Source organism: Marmota marmota, unplaced genomic scaffold, assembly GCF_001458135.2.
Source record: "Marmota marmota marmota unplaced genomic scaffold, marMar, whole genome shotgun sequence".
NCBI classification, from domain to species: Eukaryota; Metazoa; Chordata; class Mammalia; order Rodentia; family Sciuridae; genus Marmota; species Marmota marmota.
Window position 1 is genome coordinate 55225178 of NW_026000026.1, and position 24052 is coordinate 55249229.

Genomic DNA, 24052 nt, shown 5'->3' on the forward strand with positions numbered 1-24052 from the left:
GACAGGGTAATAATTGGGTTTAGGAAGCTCAAATTCCAATTTAGAATGAGGTAGAGTTGTTTAAAGTTACATCTCAGTACAACTTCTCAATGAATTGAACACAGGACATCTCACTGGGGGTGACCACCCGCTCCTGCTCCACCTTGTATTGTAGCTCATCCTAGTTTCACTCTCCAGAACCCAAGATGTTGTACCCAACATGCCCAGTTCATTCAAAATCATGTTGGGTACTCTTTGGTCAAAGCACATGTGTAATTTCACTAGTTGGTCAAAATATTTCATTAATCCTGAAGGAACCCATCATGATAGCACTACCAGAAAATAGCCTCTCTTCACAAGCGGTAGCAAAGCCATCTGTCAACCCTTTCCTGATCCAAAACTCACTCTCCGTCCTCATCTGCCTTGCAAATGTAGTACATCAACTGAGTATTTGACTCAAACCTGCCTTCTCAGAACATTTTCTGTGCAATAAGCAGTTTAAGCCTGGAGGAAAGTCTGCTTTTGTAGAATACTTGTATGTCTCATGTTCCCTCTTACTAGACCATGAGAATAACTCATGTGGATTTCTCATTTTTGTCTGACTGCTAGGAAACTCTGTGATAAATTTAGGGATAGGATGGTAATAATTATCCTTAGTATAGTTCCTCATTCAGTTATCTCCTGTCCCTAACATAGCTTTTTTTAATTTTAACAATTATTTTGCAGATGGATTTTATAAGATGCCTAAGATTCTTTCTGGAAGTAGATGGTATATGCCATAAGTAGAAGGGAGACCATGAGCTTGGATAGTGAAGAACCTAGATTGCAGATCCATCTCTTTCATGACTGCTGATGACCACTTCAGTCATTTGCAACCCCAGCACTCACTTTTAACTCCTTAAACAAGGACTTGTTGTCTCAAAGTATCTTTTTATGTCCCTATTTTTACTTACAGAGCAAAGACTTAACATGTTTGAGAAAAGGCATAGTTTTTACTAGTTTATTTGCAACCAATTTTTGCTTTTGTTAATACCCCAAACTGCTTCTAAATGACAAAATCCATTTTTAGTTCATCAAACTTTTAAGAGTATTTTGACTTCCCACATTTAGTAGCTGATTGTCACTTAGGTTTAAAAGATTTTTTCCCCCTTTTACCTCTTCAAGCCGTGTTCTTGTGGAGAATTGATTTGTTGTTCCCATTACCATGTGGGCTATGGAAGACGAGCCAAGTTCAAATCTAGAAATGGAAATTGTTCAAATATATTGTGAAATATTTATCCATTCAGCATATATGTAATAGCATTTAACGGAAAACTGATGAGGCATGAAAAAGATGTAAAATATGATCTCTATCCTCCAATGAGTTAAGATCTAGTGGTAAAATATAATACATGCCAACATCTGAATAAAAGATTAAGTATCTAAAAGAAATGATAGAGATAGGCAGTGCTACAAGAGCTAGACAAAGGCAAATGCGAACAGCTAATAAGGCTGACCTGTAGGAGGCTGACTTCAGATAGTTCAATGGGTACAGGGAGGGGTCACTCCAGACCAAATGGAAAACCTCACTATCCAGATATATTAGTTAACATTGAAACAAGGTTTTACATTTTATGTGGATATTTTAAGTACCTCAACTTCCTATCATCAATCAAAAAACTCCCTTTAGACTATTACTATTTTTTTTACAAACAGCAAAGCTAAAGCAGGAAGGTTAAAGAACTTGTCCAGTCCCAGCAAGACATTTTGGCATTACTTACTTTTGTACAAGCTTATTCCAATTTTCCCTCAGAAACTGCCAGGCCAATGGATATCCCACTGGGTTTTTGGCAATGAGTGTAAGAATATATGGAAAGTCCTGAGTTTTTATTATATCTCCCTTAAAACTTTGATCTAGTAGCCTGTAATGATTAAGAGAAGAAATGTCAGCAATGAGTAGGTGATGAAATAGTTATAAAAAAACTACAATAAAGTAACTTGTAAAAGAACAAACCAGTCTGCCAATAATAAAGGCCAAAAAGGTAAATTGGGAACCAGAGTCCTGATAAACCCACTATAGCAACATAATAATAAAAACTAACATTTAAATCACATTCATAATACCAATCCTCATATAGCCTCTTAATTGCTCAAAAGAGTAGTTAAGACGGGTATATCTAGTAAATATTCCAAGTACATTATTTCTTTAAAGATACACAATATATATTCCTTTAAATATTTTCCCCAACACCTGGTTCTCCCTAATTATTTGCCTTTTTCATTAGATGTGTGCCCACTTGCACAAATGTTCTGAGCAAAAATAGGGAATTCCTGGCCAGGAGAACAAAAATAGGTGCCAGAATGATCTGATCTAATTTAATTTCCCTTGGCCATATGAACATGAATGAATGACTCACCACTGAAGCTTTTCTTTATTTTGGCTTGTACAAAGGGCAAACTCAATCTGGCTTTTCTCGGTACTGGACAAAGAAGACTGATATTTACTATAAAGAAAATCCCAGCCTTCTGTGTTCTGGGCCCCCACAGCAAACACTGCCAAGGTCACATCGATAGGCAGGCTGTGGGAAAGAACACACCCTGTGAGAACTGGAGATGCAGAAAGTACATTTAGATGCATAACAACGACCAATTAATAACTGATGAACTGGCCCCATACTCCGACAATATGCCTAGGAATATACACAACAATTACTGCTCTCCTTCAGTTACATTTATAAAAAAGAAGCAAGAGAAAATATCTAAAATCAGGTTTTAAGCAACCTTCTAAAAACAATGAGAAATGTAATTTTTATAAACACATATATCTATCATCTTTTAATAATGTTGAGTGAATCCATAGTTGGTCACCTTTCAAGCCAAAAGAAATTCAAAATAGCCTCAAATTTTACTCAATGAGTGCAAGTCGGGAATCCAATAGAACCACTGCTTTGTAAGCATTTCTTTAAACACAGCATATAGATTGTTGGCATCATGTTTCCTGGATGGCATTTAAGCTTCAAAGAGAAAAGAACAAAGATAGAGATTTCCAGATATGGTGAGAATCCTACCTTGCATAGACAGTGTTAGCAATAACTAGGTACCCCTGTCAGGGAATTTAGAGGCTCAGAGATGGTATTATAAAATGCATTGCCTCTTTTTCAGTATGGTCTGGCCATCTCAGTTTGATAAGATTTTCATTTAGCTATACAAAAATGGGAATTATTATAATCCCTTTCTAATTACATAGATATTTGGCTCTTTCTTACACAGAATTTCCTTCCCAGTATTTCTTAAAACTGGAAGTTGGGAGATATATAGAGATAAATCTTAAAAAACAATTTATTTTCCAAAAAAGGGCAGTTATTGGAGACATGTCTATACTCGTTTTTCTCATTGGTCAGCACCAAAGTTGGGGAACAGGAAAGATACCTTTTTCATTAACAAATTGGTTATTCTGTAGGACTGACCTCTTATTTCCATTGGATTCCCTCCACTCTCTGAAATAGCCTTCTGCCTTCTGCACACAAGGCTGATACTTGCGCACACAGGCAAGGAGGAGGAGCTGACTCCGCAGCATTCGCTCTGAGACGGAGCCTTCATCCGCCCATATCTGCTTATCAATGAGGTCCCTCAGCAGCCTGATGAGGAAAGCCTGCAGGGGTAGGACAGGGGACAGTGACATGTGGCATGATATCACAGGCCATTTCATGTTTATATAATCGAGCGCTCCCTTAGGTAATGGGGACTGATTTTTAAAGCTTAATTCAAATCTTACTTTTTAAACTGTGCATCTCTGTTTATATTTAATTATGAAAAGAGTGAAAAACAAGAAATAATGATGAATGGTTTTAGTATTTGCTTAACAATCTTTCCTAAAGATATTGTAAGATGAACTACCACTCTTAAACTAAAGAGCAAATTATACAATAAAACTTTATGACATTTTGTCAAAAGTAACAATTTTGTGCTTCTTTCAGGTACCCCTGACAGTCCCAGAAAATCTTAATATTCTCCATTGTAATAAAGAAGTAAAGTGAAATAAAAAGTGTGTGAAGGAAGGGAATAACAATCCATGACAATTAAGTATAGAATTCTAATACAGCCATTCCTATTTTAGTGCCAAATAAAATCAAAATCTTTGCTAATCAATCCACATACTGAACTTTTATTGGCATTTCCTTGATATTAATATGAAGACACAAAAATACATGAAGGTAAGTGCTTTTTCACACACAAGAAAATCAAAACATAATTATATAACTTTTCTATTTACTTCAGGTTTTTACCTTGAATTGAGTTTCCACTTCATTCATATCTCTTTTCTCCATTAACTTATACATGGGTATCAGCTCATTCAGACCTTGGAACACAGGCATAATTTCAGTTTCGTGTTTCAAGTATAGGGTTAAATCCAAGGCTTTTTCAATCGATAGCTTTCCGATGCTGACCAAGAGAGACCATGGTTACAGTTTTAAAAGAAAATCCAGGAAATCACCTTTTTTGCTTCAAAATGTAACAATCTTCTAGCAAAACAATCATATATGAGCCCCTCATAAATAATAACCTTTACATTAGTACCTTTTCTGTCACATATAACGTCTGGCAAGATTACACTGGGGAAGAAGTTTCGTTAAGAGAGCTAGGACTAGCTTGTGGTTAAGATGAACTGCAAGTCCCTCGGGAAGCACTGGATTGTGTGCTGAGCTTTCTGGGTAAGAAGGGGATGCCAATCAAAGACCCTTTAGGAAACCTGGTCAAGAGAAACTGCCATTCAGCAAAAGTATGAATCCCTGGTGTAAGCACATCTTGCCTCTTTCAAAAAGCCACTGAATGCACATAGAAACTCTTCCTAATAGAGGGTTGATGTTCAAAGTCTCAGTAGTACCATATATGCTTATATAATTAAGCAAAAACCTTCTAAGACTCAAGCAGAATCTTAGGCAGAAAGAAACAAATAAGCAACCCTCCTCCCCCATTGCTTTTTGTCACCTTAGAAGGCCCAGTGAGATGGTAGGAGGACCAGAAGGGAGAATCATCACTCAGGGTAGAAGGACATGGGGCATGAATAACAGAGCTACCCCTTCCCACCTGGATGGTTACCCTTAAGACTTCAGTTCTGCCTAAAGATTGAAGAAGTTTAAGGCTTGGCAAGCATTTTCTTAAAATCATTGTCATGGGAGAAAAAAGGAAAAGGAGCGTTTTCACTCTCTGTTCAACCACGCAAAGGTCATTTGGTTGGGCCAAATGTTATGAGCTATATTCATAGAAATGTTCTGAAGTTCAGGTATCTGTTGTTTAGAGAAAATCTCTCCTTTAAATCAACAGATTCAATGCAAATAACTGGGCCTGGTATATTTGGTCTTTAAGACGCCTGCAAGGTGGTCAAAGACCCAGCATGGAAGAAACCTGAGAGGCCATAGCTGGACAAGGGAAAGCTGTAGGACCAGGCTTTAAGGATGGAAAAATAATGTTGTCTCTTGGCTTTCTACACATTTACCACAGTCTGATCTGAATTGTTAATGAGGAAGGTTAAAATACTGATTCCATACTTCAAGTTACCTACCAGTAACAGATAGATAGCAGGTTAATTACAAAGTTAAAAGCAACCTTGGATTGTTAGAAGAACTTACAAGAAACACCTTTCAATTTTGCATTAGCAATCAATCAATCACTTTCATCTTTAGAATCAAGAATCTGAATAATAACAGCTGCTTTTAGAAATAAACCAGGACTTTGCACAGCTTGTATTACCTGACAAGCTGAAATGCATTGTTAATGAGACTCGCCCGATCATTACTGCTGATTACTGTGTGTGCCCCTTTTAAAAGGCCAGTCAAAGAATTCCATCCATCATCCTCATAATGTACAATGTAATAGCCACTCATTCGCACATTAAATTTGATCCATTCCACTGCTTCTGGGAGGATGAGCACATCTACAGCAAATAAAACAAATCATAATTCCATTTACTATCTTGACTGATGAAAGCTTCTCTGATCAGAGACTGGACAAGGAAACTAGAGAAAAGTTTAATATCAAACAAATTAAAATCACTTATTCCTTTTAGGAAACAGACAACAGCAACCCATAGACAAAAGCCAACACCAGCTTTAGACCAAATTTTGTGAGATTTATATAGATTTATGAAAGCAATGCAACTGCATTTCTGACCATACATATTATAGGCCCCAGTAGTATTAACAAAGTAATGAGAATTTTCATTGGTAATCCCTCCTTTTTCACATTACATAGCTCAACTGTTTTAATTTCTATCAGGCATTACATTGGCAATTCTTCAATATTTTAACCTAATCCCTTTTGTTTTAACCAAGATAAGCAGCAAAAGAAACTTGGTGTTTAAATCCTACACATTTCTACAGTTTCTCCTTTAGTTCAACTAGTTTAACTTTCATAATAAGTTACCTGTCTTTGTCTTCAGCAAAAATCTACCAACTGAGTCTGATTTGCTAGTAATGTATGTCAATGGAACATGCCATAGGTACCTAAAAGGAAGGAGGATAGATTCTTTATATTTTTATTCATTCAACAAACAGCTTTTAAATCACCTGCCATGCACTAGGCACTGGCTAGCTTAGAACAGGATGGTATAAAAACTGCTGTATCCAAGATCCTAAAACATATCCAGAGTGTTTTCCATCTCAGGCACTATTCATCCTTCTTGGACTCCTTGAGCAGAACTGGGAATTGGGGCTTAAGTGATTGGTGATTAGAGGCCAGAGACCTAATTTAAAACAGTGATCAAGTACAGACACAAATTGATATCATGTGCCTTCTAAATCATATACTCAGAAGGATACAACATCATATCTGTGGAATTTCTGTCTGTGATGCACAATCTGAATCTGATCATGAAAAAACAGTAGAAAACACAATTAAAAGATTAGAATATCCTATACTGGCTATATTCTTCAAGAATGTCAAGAAACACAAAGACTGAATAATTGATTCAGAATAAAAGGTGACTAAAACAATGAGACAAATATGATATGTACTCCTATATTGAATCTTGAAGCAGATATTTTTCTATCTTAATATAAAGATATTTTAGGACAACTAGAAAAGTTTATTAGAGTTTAAATAAAAGTATTGTGTCAAGTTTATTTACTAATTTTGATAATTATATTATGATTATATAGTGAATGTTTTTTTGTTCTTTTGTAAATACTATACAAATACTTAGGGGCAAAGGGGTATCATGTCTCCAACTTGCTCTCAAACAGTTCAAAAAACATATATCATATGTATAGAGTTAACATAAATCTTGGTAAACCATATATGGAAATTCTTGGCACTATTCTTGCAACATTTCCATAAGCATGAAATTATTTCAAGATAAAACAAATATTTTTACATAATGTCCATCCATTGTCAATCGAATTGTAGCATCTCATTTTTACTTGTATTCTTCTGTGGAATTAAGCTGACCATTTCCAGGATTTAACTTGGACTTCCAAAGAAAAGAATTGGGTCTCTCATAATCCCCAGAAATAATCTAAGTTCTTTTCTCCTTGCACCAACCTAAATGCCAAACCCTGTTGAAATTCAGCAGCAAGTGCTTAGATCACAGTTGATTTCAAGCCAGTTACTAGAAAGTACATCCTATTAAACTAAAAAAACATGAGCATGTTAAAATAATTATTTAATATCAGCTTAACCAAGATCAACCCAGGTATAAAGCCTCCTTATCCTTTCAGGAAGAAAGGAAGTATAAGCCAACTTTATAGGGCATGTAGATTCCACTGAAATACTTTAGCAATAGAGGTAAAGGCATTTTTCCAAAAGTAAGATTTTATCCTATCAGGTAGATGTTACCTAGGTAACAAAATGAGTTTCATTCCATGAACATTACCCAGTTTCTGAGTCAGATCCCTTCATATAGTGCTCTTGCTTCATGTGTATGTTCCTCCCTCTCACTGTGATGGTTATCAGGGGAAAGCCCTTCTGCAGTGTCCAGGTGTTCATCATGGTTTTCACATCCACACTTTCCTGATGCCAGTGCTAAATTATACAGAAAAAGTCAGATGCATTACTCACTTAGACCCAAACCTAAGAAAGCAGGCCAGCCTGCATTCAAAGGGTTGCTACCAACTGACAATCTCCTCTGTGAGCCCTGATCCCTTCCTCTACTCTTCAGCCTCCTGCCCTGGCTCCCTTACCCCAATGTTCCCAACATGGCACATCTGTTACAGCATGGACTGAATACTTTTCAGTCTCCTCCACTACACTCATGTCCTGGCAGGTAGCATATCTGGGCCTGCTGGGTATACCCTGGGGCTGGCATAGCCTTGACACCAAGCAGGCACAAAAATGAATCAATGAAGGGAGAGAAGGGAGAGGAAGTGACCAGATTTTCAATACCTACATAATTATGCAGGTTCTCAGACAAGCAAGGACGGGAAAAGCATTTACCCAAGAGCCTATACTTCCAAAGTGATAACACAGAGATGGCTCATGTCATAAGTTCAAAAGGGAATACATTCTTGAATACTAAAAAAGCTTTTTAAGAAAAGATTTAAGAGCTAGTAAAAGGGTAAAATATGCTACAGGATAAATCTAGAAACTTGAATAAAGCAGTCTATTTTTAAAAAGCCAAGAAAATAAAAATAGAGTAGATAAAATTTTGTTGAATTTCCAGATTCACCCATAAGGGATTTGCCTATGAAAATATTCCACAAGTCCAGATAAATAATCAAACCATTTTGTTACTCAGATGTTATAAATACTTTATAGTGTAAGCAGTAAAAAAAAAAAAAAAAAACATGAGTTAGATATAAATTCACATCCTTGCTCTGCACTTTATCGACCATATGCTTTTGGATTTCATATTCCCACATATAAAGATAGTGATGGTGCTTGGATCATGAGTTTGTTGTGAAAAGTAAAGGAGATAATGTACATACATGCTTAGTATATGCCTAATATACAGTAAATATTCAAGAATACCATTGCCATTATTTGTTTTTTCAATAGTGCAGAGTCTGGAATGACTGTCATGGTCTCCTGACTAATACACTGCATCTCAATCTACAAAAGAAACTGCTTTACATAGAGCAAAATGAAAGAAATTAGTATCAGTGACAATTATCACCAAAGAAGGCTGTGCCACCCTCTTGTATAGACACTTAAGAAAACTGTAAAAGGCTGAGTTTAGTGGCATTAGATTGAGGGAAGATAATCAGGGAGTTCATAAAGTATGACACAGAGCTAATATCCTTCAAAAAATATCAAGTTAGAGCTTCTTTTCAGCTGGAACTGTCATCTTCCAGTAATTTGCCAAAATGGTCAAAACAAGGGAAAGAGGAGAGGAACCCCATTTATGTTCTCTAGGCCTTTTAGAAAACATGGAGTTAGTTGTTCCTTTGGCCACATATATGTGAATCTACAAGAAAGGTGATATTGTAGACATTAAGGGAATGTTCAAAAAGGAATGCGCCACAAATGTTATCATGGCAAAACTGGGAGAGTCTACAATGTTACCCAGCATGCTGTTGGCCTTGTTGTGAATAAGCAGGTTAAGGGCAAGATTCTTGCCAAGAGAATTAATGTGCATATTGAGCATATTAAGCACTCTAAGAGCCGAGACAGCTTCCTGAAATGTATAAAGGAAAATGATCAGAAAAAGAAGGAAGCCAAAGAGAAAGGTACCTGGGTTCAGCTGAAGCGCCCGCCCATACCACCCAGAGAAGTATATTTAGGGAGAACAAATGGAAAGGAGCCTGAGGTGGTGGAACCTATTCCCTATGAATTCATGGCATAATAAATATAGAAAAATAAAGGCTCATGGACTATATGAATTATTTTCTTTAAAAAAAAATGAAGTTAGACAACGTGCTCAGGAGAACATGTACAGATTTAGACACTTACTGAGGTTGAAGAGGAATGCTGACTTCTAGAGCAAAAACCATCCGTTGATTGTGAGCCATCCGTAGGACAAATCTAAACACCAAAACCAAGCACATCACACTTCTGTAGAAAATGCTCATGGTTCTTCTCAGAAGGAGAAGGCAAAACAAAACAAGATGAAAAACCTGTCCACCCCAAGTATGGAGACAATCAAATGCACACTCACGCTTGCCATGCTATTCCACAGGTCCTCATTCTTTGTGTTTTTGTAACTATACTTATGGAGATACTGCACAATTCCACTTTTAAATGCATCCGCACTTAGATAATCCCTTAACATGTTCAGAATACAAGCTCCCTGAAAAGATATAGAAATAATTGTTACATGTAGTTTGGTTGAACCTCTTTTTTTTTTTTGCCATAATTCTTTTAGAAAACAGCCACAGTAACATTTTCAATGATGGCAGTTTGTGAAACAGAGTAAGTGAATTAACCTTTGAGGTGCCCAGGAAACAGATTTGTCGAATGTGATTTTTTTAATGCTCCAGACTCACTGGGGTTGTTATTTTCTATGTAGCCAAGCTTATCTTGGGGCAAATCAGAATTAACTGCCAGCACCCTTTATTCAGTGTGAGTGGATGAGGATGCAGAGTAAACACTGCACTCTGAACCACTACCTAGCTCTCCCACTGCCACTCCAAGGCATGGGTGGGAGAGGCAGGTACCACAAGGGGTGGAGCTCCAGAGATAAAAACAGGAGTAGTTGCCAGGTGAGGAATGGTGGGCAACTACAGAGAGGGAGCCCAGGCAGCCTTGAGCACAGAGGGCTGAAGGAGTAACAAGGAGAGTGGGGCAAGACAATTCCCAGGTACTCTGTAATTGTAAAAAGCTGTCTTCCCCGCTTAACCCCCATTGCCATAGATCATAAGTCACAAACTCAGATGTTTCCAGTGACAAATGACAGATGGAATAAATGAGGGAACTTGTCTAAGAGCATACTTTTTTACATTATTTTTTTTTTTTCTTCCCTGCACTTTTGATGGAAACATGTAAATAAGAAATACTGCTGTGTTTGCTGCAACTACAGACAAACACCAGGACAAATGGCAACACATTCTCAGCCTCAGTGAGAAGACAATAGAGTTGGGGATGGAAGGGAAGTGGAAATACAGAGCCTTGATCTTGGAAAGAAGGAGCCACCACTTAGCTCCAGTTTATGTTGCCAAAGGAAATACAGGCCCAGTGTTGGCCAAATCCCTTTTTCTTTTCTTAAGAAAAGCAGCAATCTGGATTTTTTACATAAAAACAGCTTTACCTATGACCTCTTCACTCCAGTTTTAATAAGTTTAGTGTACAAACTATTCCCTTACAAAAAGAAAAAGAAAAAAAACCCTGTACCTACACGATCCATTTTTACCTTTTCATAAGACACATCATCAAACATCTCTCGAATCTCAGCAGGATTCTCCACAGGTGTGGACACAGGGTGTGAAGAATTCAATGCGTCAACCTCCATTGCATCAAAACACTTGCCAAAGAAATAATCTTCCTATTAAGGCAGAAAAAAAGAAAGAAAGAAAACATCATCTATGACTTATATTTAAAATTATGAAAGGAGGAAGGTTTGATCTGAGCTCACAGGTCTACATTTCCAATTTTGTGCCAAAATACTCCATATTTCTAGTATTTATGAAATAAGATAGAATGACTACGCTTTCTAAAGAGAGTCCACAAAACAGTGATTTTTGGTGACCATTTTAAGTCATCAATCCATAATGACTAGTTCCCAAATCACTGAAAGGAAAGCACAGCTCAGCTCATTCACACATTTCTATGGAGACAAGATTAAACTGTTATCTATAATGGCAGCCAGAAACATAACACACTCAAAAAGAAATACTTTAACATCTAATGTCTATTTATGAATATTAACATGTATTTATAGAACAAATGTTTTATCAAAATAAAAGTGAAAAATTTTTCAAATATGCATTATGAAACTATGCTTTAAAGAAATTATTTTCCTATTACAGGAAAACAAAATTATTTTAGACTTTATTCATTTTAAATACATATCATTTTAGAATAAAGAAAATTTCATATTATTCTAAAAACAAAATCATCAGCCTATAGCCAAACAGGAAAGTAAAATGTTAAGTGATTCAACATTTCCATTAATCATCTGTACTATTTAGAAACAGACATATTTAGCTTTAAAACCATATAGTTAAAGAAAAATATAGAGAACAAATTCCAGCCTTAACTTTATATGGCACATTAACTCAATTGACTAACATGCATTCATAATAATTTTTATTATTGAAGGTTATTATAGAAATAGGAATATTTTTGTGACCCATTATAGTATAACTGTATGTACTTTCTATTTTAACTATGTATAAGTAAATTGTGAGAGAAAATGGGAAGTAGTGAATATACATAAAAGAAAAGAACTGTAGTAGGGTAAAGATTTTTTTTTTTTCATAAAATAGTTCATTTTAATTTTGGTGCATGTGATTTTCTCAAGTGTAACATATGATTTTTAAAATAAATAAACAGCAGTTCCAAAGCATAAAGTTTGTAATCTGAGACTGTATCTGATACTCAGTATAACTTGTGATTTGCCAAGAAGGATTTTGTTGAGATAATAACAATAAATACTTCTATAACCAGCAACCTACAAGTTGGAAAAATGATATGGAACATTTAGACCATCGTTATTTCTATTTTTTTATATTAAGGGTAGATACAATTTAACACTTAATTTCATAACAATCAGGGGTCAACACTTAAGTTTAAAAATTAGTCTGTGATAAATATTGAAAGTTCACTAGCATTTTTGAAATGTGATTCATATCTAAGCTTCCAAGGTACTTATTCATGAAATATTTCTATAAATTCTATAATCAAAGATTAGAAAATATTTCCAGCAGCAGTGAACAAACCCACAGATTAATCTCACATGCAAAAACATAAATAATGACTCACAACTTTGAGCTCAGGATGGGTCACACTGACAGACACAAATTCCATAAACTTGGCAAATCCCTCATTTAGCCAAAGGTCATTCCACCATTCCATTGTAACAAGGTTCCCAAACCACTGAAAGGAAAGCACAGTTCAGCTCATTCACACATTTCTATGGAGACTGGATTAACTTACCTATAATGGCAGACAGAAATGCAACACACTTAGAAATAAATATTTTAAATGTCTAAGTCTCTTTATGAATACTAAAATGTATTTATATAACACATGTTTTATCAAAATATAAATGAAAAATTTTCAATATGCATTAAGAAACATGAAACTTTATTAAAGAAATTATTTTCCTATGGCAGAAAAGAGAAAAACTAAAAATAAATGAATTGCTTCATATGTCCCACAAAAGCAATATAAACATTTAACTATGCTTTTTTAAAAGATATTTTTATTAGTTGTTGATGAAATTTTTTATCTTATTTATTTATTTGTATGCAGTGCTGAGAATTGAACCCAGTGCCTCACACATGGTAAGCAAGTGTTCTGTCACTGAGCCACAATCCCAGCCTTTAACTATACTTTTTAAGAAGAGTGTCTGAGGTTTTATACCTGGTGGGCAAGTTCATGGGACACGGTCATTGTGATACCAAGTTTACTGGATGCAGAAGATTTTTCTGCATCAAATAACAGTGCAGATTCTCTGTATGTTGTCAGTCCCCAGTTTTCCATAGCACCAGACTGAAAGTCAGGAATAGCTGCAAGATCTTGGGAAGGAAGTAGTACAATGTATTACCAATCACAAAGCTGCACATTCCCCCAACACGTTAAGCATCAGAATGGATGAAAGTTAGCACCAAAAGAAAAGCTGAGCTGCTTGTGCAGAAATATGGAACTCCCGATAGGAAGAACCCTTCTTAACGGAGAAAAAGGCACTCAGTGACTTGGAGTCATTTTTCTTCCAAATTGACCAAGCTAAACTGTGTCTCAGGTCTTTTGACTCTATTTCTAGCTTTCTGACCATGAGTTTTGGGGCTGAGTAATCTGAACAAGTACCTCAGTAATCCATTCTATTTTGAATACCTAAGACACACACATATAACTAAAAACTCAAAGACACTATAGTTTTAAGGTATTGTATAAGAAATAAAATGCAGAATCTCTTAAACTTGTGTAAATTTGTTCACTCAAAAAAATTTATTGAGCACCTTCTATATACTTGCTAAGCATGTACCAATTTTTTTTAAAAAAAAAACATCCTTTGCCCTCTGCTATCTGCTGGCTAATAATATCAGAAGGCAAAGTAGTTCCCATGCCACATGCCTCAAGAACTGTACTGAGATTTGCTTTTACTATCATTAGAAGTTTATTTTATCAATCAGAGGAGAGGTGATAAGAAGGATCAATCTGATGTTTAACGCTGGGGTTTTGAGGACATGAGGAGCGGCTAGAGAACCATGGGGTGAGCCAATGGAAAGAATATAATCAATGACTGGGGTCATCAAATGCCACCTTAAAATATCTGTGTGAAATCTCTACCTTGTTTGGGTAAAGGGTATGGTATGCTGAAATAATCCTCATAAAATTCTAGAAGAGTCACTGCAGCATCCAATGCATAATCTGCTTGATTTATCTTGTCAGGCACAGCATACACAGAAACCTAGAGAGAAAGGCACAGAAAGATATTCAAATATCATAGTGGCTTCTCCCTACAACTGTAGAGAAGACTGACATCAATGGCTTCCTACAGTTGGATATGATTCTCAGTATTAAAGAAGACAATTAGAAATTTCATGCTGACTTCCTTTCTGAAAACAACTACAAATGCTGCATAATATTTACAAAAATATCTTTTTAAATGTGTTCATAAGGTGGTCAAAAAAGAAAGGAATACTCAAAGGCCAAAAGCAAAGTGACAGCAGCAACTTCTGAATTCTGCAGAGAACTGCAGCTGGTGCCTAACTACAGATGTTCATTTTTACTGCGGGGTTCTAATAATAAAACACAGAGAGTTTGGCCTGGCCTGATCCACCTGGATTTACTACTAACTGGTTTTTTGCTCCTTTTGAAACTTGAGATTTTACTTCTTTAAAATGTGTAAATTGAGTGTTGTTTTTTGTTGTTGTTTGTTTGTTTGTTTGTTTTTAGTGCTGAGTATCAAACTCAGGACCTGGTGCATGCTAGGCAAGTGCTCTACCACTAAATTATATCCCCAGCCCCCAAAATGGTAGCTTGATACAGTTTTAATCTTCATTTCTATTTTTTTTGTGTGTGTGTGTGTATATATATTGTGTGTTACTGAGGCTCAAACTCAGGACCTCACACATGCTAGGTGAACACTCTACCACTGAGCTATATCCCCAGCCTCACTATAAAAATGAATATCTGTAGCTGGGCACCATATCACAGGTCTGTAATCCTAATGGCCTGGAGGCTGAGGCAGAAGGATCACAAGTGTGAGGTCAGCCTCAGTGAGTTAGTGAGATTCTAAGCAACTAAGGTAGACCCTATCTCAAAATAAAAAATAAAAAAGAACTAGTATAGCTCAGTGGAAAACCATCCCTGAGAGTTCAATCCCCAGAAGCAAAAATAAAAAAGGAACATTTTTGATAAAAGAGCCAACAACTATCCTTGCCCAAGATTAAAGGATTTCCCAGGATCCAGGGCTTCCAGTTTTAAACAAGGTTAGCCAAGCAAACAAGGAAAGCTTGGTCAACCTATGCATCAATCACAGGTTCACCTTTACTCCACTCTTGGTCATCTTGCTGACAGACTCAAAATCTGAAATAATGAAGGCCACCAGGTAAGTGCTCATCCTCACAGTGACATCAAAATGGTCTTCTATGAGTCCTTCAGCAATAGTCACAGATTTCACCTAAAATCAGAGTAAATCATATTACCAAATAATCCTGTTCAAAACATTGAACACATAAGAGAAATTTCCCTAATTACCAGATATAATATCAAATGTATATGACATGATATTTCTACAGTTATTTCAAAACTTCTCTACCTGATATCTATTATAATTTAGATATTAAAGTCAGACCATTTGACTCAATTTTTTTTATTGAGATACAATTCACATACCACAAAATTCACTTCTTTAAAATATATAATACAGTAGTTTTTAGTATACTCCTGAAATTGTGCAATCATCAACCCTTAACTTCTTCCAAGTAATCCAGATGATTGCAAAACTGACTCTTATTTAATACGTGTTAGTTTATAACATGTATTTGGGACAAAACAAACCTGAATCTGCTGGTTTTACCAAGATGTGGTCCACTTGTCCCTAATTATCGAGAAATGCAATGTCTAATATACTCTTCACTAGGCAAATACATAACCACGTCCTACCAAAAAAGAGCTTCTGTTTTCTATACAAATGGAAATGAACTATGCCCATGAGGATCTATAAAGTCTCTCCCAAACTCAGATATGTCTCACTGGAATTAGCTTTTAAGCGCAATCAGCATTTTAAGCACAACTCCTTATAGCTGGAGTGGGCTTGATTGGGGTAGCAGTTTAAGATCAAAGGAGAAAGTCTTAACACCTCAGCGACAGGAAGTATTGAGGTAGGATCTTGTAGAGGGGAAAAAAAGTCATAATTAGCCTGGGGAAACCATGTCAACAAGCATTTTTCCTGTAATCCCATAGCTGCCCCTATTTGTATACCCTTGTCCTTCTTCTTATACTCACCAGCCCTAACCATATACCTTCTTCTCACCTCTCAGTCATCTAAACCAATTCTGCTACACAAGCTAGATTTACTCTTTAAGGATCCCAAATTATCTTTTATTTTCAAATGCCTTCTACATACTCCCAACCAAAATTTCCATTTTTGATGTTGTGCTATCAGGATGACAACCTGATTATACTAATTCAAATTTAAACATGATTAATTCCTGCTTACTTCCTGAACACTGCAATGTTTCAGTGGTATACAATATTTGATTTTCCAGTCTCCAAAAATGTCCCCTTTTCCTTCCCCTCAGCTTTACATCTGCAGCCAGAGGTCAGGCCACTCCTATCATATTCTATCTGTCCCAGGCTTTCCAAAATTGCACTGGAGATATTTCTGTCCTCCACAAGTGGGTCCTGCATATCCATGACTAGACTCCAGCATCTTTGTGGAGTCTCCAGAGCTCTTTGCCTTCTTTCTGCAGGTCCGTGGGATTTCTCCAGTAACTCTGCTTGCTCTTTCAATTTCTCGCACATCTCTATCCTATGTCTGTTCCTTTATTCTCCTAGAACTGTTACTCCTATGCATTCCTCTTTCATGAAACAATGCCCAAGTATTGCTTGGGCAAGAAGATTTTGACTTGAAAGGCATATTTTCTATCTCAAATTTGTATTTCGAAAGTGGAATAATTGTTTCTTATTTTTTTATGTCCAAAATTGGGAAGAGGAACAAAGTTCTCAGCTGATCCTTGTATGGAGAACAGCCCTTTCAGGGGCCAGAATTTTGTTAGAAAGTGTTCTTCAAGATATTTAAAGGTGGATAGAGTTTAAGGTTGAGAATTTTAAGGTCTCTGGTGCTCCGTGGCTCTTCATGCTAAGATATTGCTTCCCCTGTCATCGTAGGGATAAAGCTGGACAGTCTTTAAGTCTCTGGGCAAAGGCCATTCCACGAGTCTTGTCCTTGATGAACATTTCTAAACAAAACAATGTACATCCAGGAACTGGTGTGCACCAGCTGCAGCAGAAAAGCTGGCAGATGCTTATCCAAGCTTCCAGAATCAAGGGATGATGACACTTAATGAGTAATTTCAGTCCTTTGGCATAGTCATCTTCTGGCCACTTTTAAAAATCAGGAGTGCTGTGCGCATTGGAGGATAATGATTTCTCTTAAGGCAGCTAAGCTATCTATTATCATTATCTACCTTCGGCATCATAACATTCTGAAAAGATTACTTTTCTGTCTGCCCAACTTTGCACATATACTTATAAATTGTATAGTTATTATTAGTATATTGTAAATGGATATTATTTAAAAATGGGTTTATACTAGAAAACATGGCCTTATTTGACAAAATATTTTCTTTAAAATCCTGTCACAAGAAGATGAGGATGAAAGAGCTTTGTGGAGGTCGTTGTCATTGGAACCTGACCCAAAGTACTTAAAGTTTCCTTCCTATCAGCATTGATAACCTGGAATGGCATTAATACTGAAACCTTGGAATTTTTAGGGGCAATTCTTTCTTTGACTATAAATGAACTGTAGCTTAAAACAAAAACATGCATTGGAAATGAAAAGGAAAAGTTAGCAACTATCTGTCATGGAATAAAAGAAACTCCACTGTTAACTGTTATTGGGGTAATGAAAGTCCCAGAAGAAGCAACAGACTTTTCTGTGAGCTAATATGCAGGAGTTCAGACTCACCAATGGCATGTTGGAGATAGCCAAGTGCCTTGGCTCCCTTCGGATCTTGATCGAGAAATTCGCTTTGAGGGCAGGTTCATCAAAGCAGGGGAAGGCCATTCTAGCTGCAGTTGGTTCAAACTGGGTTGATGCAAGTATCCTGAAATCATAGCAAGGAAAATAAAATTGAGTATGATACACTAAGGGCTCCCAAATAGGTTTTTGTCTGCTTTTTAATTCCTGAAGTTAACATAAGATTAGTGGATTTCACTAGTAAATGAATATTTTTAAAAGATTAATATGACAAAACCTCTTACAAACTAAATTAAAAGAGAAGTAAAAAACCAGGGAAATGCCTAGAAAAACACATGAGGAAGAGTTAAGAGCCTTAAAAGATAGTGAACACTTAAAAATTAGTAAGAAAATATCCAATGAGCAAGTGGAATCTCTGACTAAACAGGCAATTCACAAAAGAAGAACCGGCAAGTTATTTACAAAATATATCAAAAGCTGCTCAACTGTCTTAATAAAGTAATAAAAATTAAGGGTCTTTTGCTCTAAAAAGATTGCTAATAAACATATTAATGAGGAATGTAAAGGTATAACAAGGGATATCCATCACTTTGGAGATTCTTTGACTTACCAACTTTACTTATAGGCATTTATTGTAAAGAAATGATTTATAGATTTCATCAAAGTGTTGCTGACAGTGAAAAGTGGGAAACAATTTCCATACATGGGAGATTAGCTAAATAAATTAACATATAAACATGTATTTTAATACTTATTAAAATGATGTACAGTGACAGTCATTGATATAAAACATCTTCTCAATGTATTAAATTTTAAAAACTCCCTTGTAAACAGAAAATATAACATAATTCCATTTACATAAAATAACATTTAGGCATATCCAGAGAGAAGTTTCTTATAACAGAAATAATTATCTCTGGGGACTATGGGATAAATTTTATCCCATATAAAAATATAAAATATATTTTATCCCATATATAAATATAAAAAAATATTTTTGGGTCAGACACAGTGGCACATGTCTGTCATCCCAGCTACTCAGGAGGCTGAAACAGAAGGGTTGCAAGTTCAAGGCCAGGCTAGGCAATTTAGCAAGACTCTGTCTCAAAATGAAAAATAGAAAGAGCTGGGGATATAGCTCAGTAATAGAGTACCCTTGGGTTCAATCACCAGTAATGCATACATACATACATACACACACACACACACACACACACACACAATTCTTTTTGGTAGCAGCTAACGTTTTACTTGATAAAAATAATATAAAATCAATGTAACTTACCAACAATGAAAATTTGATTTTAAAGTTTAGTGTAAAATTTCCCCAAATATATATTTTCTTAAAAGCAGAACCAAAGCAAGGCAATGGAGCTCTGTAAAATATTTTAGTTGAGGTAAAAATATTTAAAAGCCAGGCATGGTGGTACATGCCTACAATCCCAGAGGCTCGGGAGCCTGAGGCAGGAGGATTGCAAGTTCTAAGCCAGGCTCAGCAACTCATCGAGGCCTATGTCTAAATAAAATACAAAAAAAGGCTGGGGATGTGACTCAATGGTTGAACACCTCTAGCTACAAAAAAAATCTTTCCTCTAATGGGCTGTCATGAGTTGAATTGTGATTCCAGAAATATATACTGATGTTCAAACTCCTAGTCTCTGCAAACATGACCTTATTTGAAAATAGGGTCTTTTCAGATTTAATAAAGTTAGAAAGAGGCCATCAGGCTGGACACTAATCCAATATGACTGGTTTCTGAAGGGATAATGGAAGTGTCCGTGTGACAACAGAGCAGTGATGGAGCAATAAGATGAAGCTCAATGGTCACAAGGATCAACGGCCACCACCAGGGCTAGGAAGAGGAAAGAAGGGTTGTACCTGAGTCAGAGAAAACATGGGCCTGCAGACACCTTGATTTCAGACATCCACCCTCCAAAACTGATAAATAAGTGTCTTTTTTCTTTGGCTTTTTTTTTTTTAATAAGACACATAGTTGTTGGTACTTTGTGACAACAGCCCTAGGAAACTAATGTGTACCCAAAAGAATTTAAAATGTTCAGTAGTCTCAGAAATCTAATGAAACAAATTACTATTTGCTCTGATTAAGCTGGTGGAAAGAAAATAATCAAAATAGAATAAAAATGAGATTTTAAAAGAGCAAGGGAAAAAAAAAAACATTGGCCATTTTTAATGCCACAAAGAAAATGTAAAAACAAAACTCACATGAGTTTAACAATAAAGAGGGGGTTTTAAAAGACAACCCATCAGATATAATGGATTTTGATATAAAATCTGGGGCTATGGCTCAGTGGCAGAATGCTTGCCTCACACCTGTGAGGTACTGGGTTCAATCCTCAGCACCCCATAAAAATAAACGAACAAAACATTTAAAAAAAGAAACAAAGAAGGGATTTAGAGCAGGCGGCACTTGAAGCTTAAAACATTTTAAATCACCTCACTTCCCCTTCCTTGGTTCTGTAGGTGCTTTTATAAAATCCATGGAAACTCTCAGACAGATTGCCAGCAAAGTCAATGGTTACTGTGTATGGGAGTCCTGTGAGGAGTGGCTCCGGAGCCAGAAGTGCGATTTGTTCGTGAGGGGGATACTCCAGGACCCTCAGCAGCTTTTCAGATGCTCTCTCCAAGGCAGCTCCTTTCCTGAGAGTGGCCTTGGATATCTGCAGGCGGTGACTATGCAGGATGATGGTACTGGTGGGCTGGCTGGCTGTGATCTCTATTTCTGTGGATCCTGAGAAAGTCAGCGTGCTGAGGTTTGCATGGATCATAAGATCATAATGAACTGGGATGACATGCTCAGGAAGTCGCATTTTATTCCAAGGAAATGGCGTCCCATCACTTGCTTTTGGAGATGTAGCGTCACTGTTCTGACACCATGAAGGAGTTGTCAGAGTCAAGAGTGAGGAAAGTAGAAATAACATGCTTGTAAGTGGCCATGGGAGGGGCAGAGACACCATCTTCTTGCTCAAACTACCTATGGGCACAAAGACCAAAATGAAAAATCATTAATATGTTGTCAAGACAGCATACTATCAGAATTTATCTATCCAATATTAACAGACATAGACATACACTTCCAAAAGTTTTCTTGAAAGTAAAATTACCTTCCCTATATTACTAATTCACAAAGGGAAGAAGTTTATGGTTAGCAACAATCTTAACACATATTAGAAAGTATCATTTGGCTTTCAAAATTTAACTCTGTCAATGTTCTTGGTTGAAAGAAATCAAATAAGCTCTGGTTGATGTAGCCAGAAAAAATATATATATATTTGAAGATCTGGAGTAGCTCAATGAATAAGTCCCAGGGGTGCAAGACATTTGGGAAAGTACTTTCACAAAACAGACAAAGATGGACAAACAGAATCATTTCAGACAATATTCTGTTCAAGAGGTTGCTCTTCAACAACACTGGACCTCAGAGGAAGATGCTCTTCTGCTAGCAGAAGCTAGCACTGTTGCAGCTACCACTAGACTGAGATCCCCACTGTCCCTGCAACTTTCCACAATTTGTTTCAGTTTCAACATTCCAGCTTTGAAGTCCAAGTACCTGAGCAAAGGTGAGGTGTCTACACCACCACGCAGGGAAAGCAGAGAAAGAAAGAATCTGGACTTCTAAGCCTGACTGTGGAAATCAGGCATGAGATCCCAGCAAGCCTCACAAGGTCAAGAATTCCTAAAACAGGAAGTACAGGAAGGACACCGAGATGCTGAATACTAAGGGAAAAGGCAGGTATCCCTAATAGTAATCTTTAATCAGATTAGAACCTTCCTCAGATTTTCAGGCCAAAAGTTAACTTAATACTTATAAAACCAAGAATAATTTAAGGAGTTAGTTGAGAATTATAGCACAAAAACAAGTTAACTAAGAAAATGGGGAGGTAGCATGTTCCAGTCAGAGGGAAAGAAAGCATACTTGCAGGCTAAGGCAGAAGAAAACACTGGATTCAAAGGTTAGTGAATCTGAAATACAGCACACAGTGGGGAGAGGTATGCCTGGAGAGGTTGGTAGAGGCCAGAGCACCACACAACCTATAGGCCTGTGTGGATTTAGAATGGTATCATCAGTGTAATGAGAAGCCGCTGGAAGGGTTTGGAGCTAAATCTTAAGATACAATTTGCATTTTAATAAATCACCCTGGTTGTTATATGAAGAGTGGAAAGCAGCAAGAATGAAGGCAAGAGACTAGTTCAAAAGCAGTCCTCACAAAGTAGTGTCTTATACTGGGATGAAGGAGAAAAAGAAAGAGGGACAGTTCTGGGGGTATATTCATCTATATTTAGGGTAGATTGGAAGTGGGAAAATAGAGAACAGTTTTCAGGGGTGGCTGCTGTATTTCTAGAATGCACATATGGTAGTCATGAATGCCTTTTTTTGAGATGGAGAGTGGAACAGACTCAAAAGAGAGAACTGGCTCAGGTTCATTTTGTTAAATGTTTAATTTATAACATCTGTAATATTCGGGAGGAAATTCATGAGTTTAGAGCCCAGAGATAAGGTTTTAAAGGACTTTCTTATACTTCACTGTGTACTCCTTTACAGTTTCAAAAAGTATTTTCTTTTGGCATCTGGTCAAATTAAAGCCTCTTTCACAATCAGTGTCCTCCCGAAAGTGCAACAGGTTCTGTGAGCTTTACTTCGGGGCCTGAAGAATCTAACAACTTATCTTGTTGGGCTGCCTTGGTGATTCTGACTTTTCCTACTCATCTAGTAGTTCAGTGGCAACTGACTCAATTATTTCTGGCTTCCCTTTATGGGACACTACAGAATGCAAAATAGAGCATCAAAGGAACAATGAACTTGCTTCTGAAGTTTCTGAACAATGAAGTTAACAAGCACTGAAAACAGCTTGCTACTCCTGGCAAATGATTTAAATTTTGTATCACTTTGAACTTTTCTATTTAGGTCTACCTAAAAATGTGCCACTACTCAGTATATAAAGTTTTTTGTTTGTTTTTGTTGTTGTTAGTTTTTTCAACTGTTGACCACATCCTAAATCGAGAATAAATATTCTGGGTACTTAATAGAAAACAGCATTTATTTTAAATGTGGTCTATACAAAGAAGTCAAATCATAAGCATAAGGAAGTGTTGCTTTTCCCTTCCTCTTATGAAAATTAACCTGGAGGCCTACTGGCCAGGGAGGGCCAAGAAGGAAAATCCTCTCACCTCTCCCCCAAGGACCCAGGACCCAACTCTGGGCCTGGAGTGTGCTAGGTAAGCCATGTGCCACTGAATGTGATCCCCAACCTCAGAAGGAAACTTTCAATTGCTCCAACAGGAGAGTTTTATTGGAATAAAACCAGGCTAAAGTCAAAACAAAGAAGGAAAAGAAATTGCTGTTGAGAAGTACAGGAGAGCCAGGCGCCGTGGCGCATGCGGGTAATCTCAGCGGTTTGGGAGGCTGAGATACGAGAATCACGAGTTCAAAGCCAGCCTCAGCAATTGTGAGTCGCTAAGCAACTCAGTGAGACCCTGTCTCTAAATAAAATACAAAATAGGACTGGGGATGTGGTTCAGTGGTCGAGTGCCCCAGGAGTTCAATTCCTGGTACGAAAAAAAGAAGAAGTAGTACAGCAGAAACAGGGAGGAAACCAACCTTAGGACACATATAGCGCCCCATCTCACTAAACCCCTATCATCTTCCCGGTTGTTAACTCAAAGCCAAGTTCTGTTCTCTGGCAAGTACCAGCAAGGCGTCCTCCCTGGCCTAACCCCGCCCCTCTTTGACCTCCAGCATAGTGGAGCGGACACAGTGGCTGGCAGAACTCCAGCAGTGAGGCGGAGCGCGCGGCGCGGCTCCCGCCAGCCCGACCACAGCGCGGCCTGCCCAGC

General features: G+C 37.0%; 1 protein-coding gene and 1 pseudogene across 3 annotated transcripts in view; one reads left to right on the top strand and one right to left on the bottom strand.

Annotated features, from left to right (window-relative positions):
- Erap1 (endoplasmic reticulum aminopeptidase 1) overlaps positions 1 to 24052 on the bottom strand; it is a 109976-nt gene that overhangs the window by 2623 nt on the left and 83301 nt on the right. For all 3 annotated transcript variants that reach the window (XM_015483830.2, XM_015483823.2, XM_015483839.2), the window contains 17 exons: positions 20654 to 21191; positions 18188 to 18326; positions 15542 to 15676; positions 14341 to 14461; positions 13414 to 13568; positions 12811 to 12924; positions 11240 to 11371; positions 10049 to 10180; positions 9844 to 9915; positions 7829 to 7977; positions 6382 to 6461; positions 5710 to 5893; positions 4245 to 4401; positions 3426 to 3610; positions 2376 to 2537; positions 1740 to 1880; positions 1135 to 1216 (listed from right to left, as the gene is read on the bottom strand). In XM_015483830.2, the coding sequence (XP_015339316.1) occupies positions 1135 to 1216; positions 1740 to 1880; positions 2376 to 2537; positions 3426 to 3610; positions 4245 to 4401; positions 5710 to 5893; positions 6382 to 6461; positions 7829 to 7977; positions 9844 to 9915; positions 10049 to 10180; positions 11240 to 11371; positions 12811 to 12924; positions 13414 to 13568; positions 14341 to 14461; positions 15542 to 15676; positions 18188 to 18326; positions 20654 to 21174 (2661 nt within the window). In that variant the 5' untranslated portion in view covers positions 21175 to 21191. The remainder of the gene's footprint in view (positions 1 to 1134; positions 1217 to 1739; positions 1881 to 2375; positions 2538 to 3425; positions 3611 to 4244; positions 4402 to 5709; positions 5894 to 6381; positions 6462 to 7828; positions 7978 to 9843; positions 9916 to 10048; positions 10181 to 11239; positions 11372 to 12810; positions 12925 to 13413; positions 13569 to 14340; positions 14462 to 15541; positions 15677 to 18187; positions 18327 to 20653; positions 21192 to 24052) is intronic.
- Positions 8001 to 9837, top strand: LOC107136847 (annotated as a pseudogene).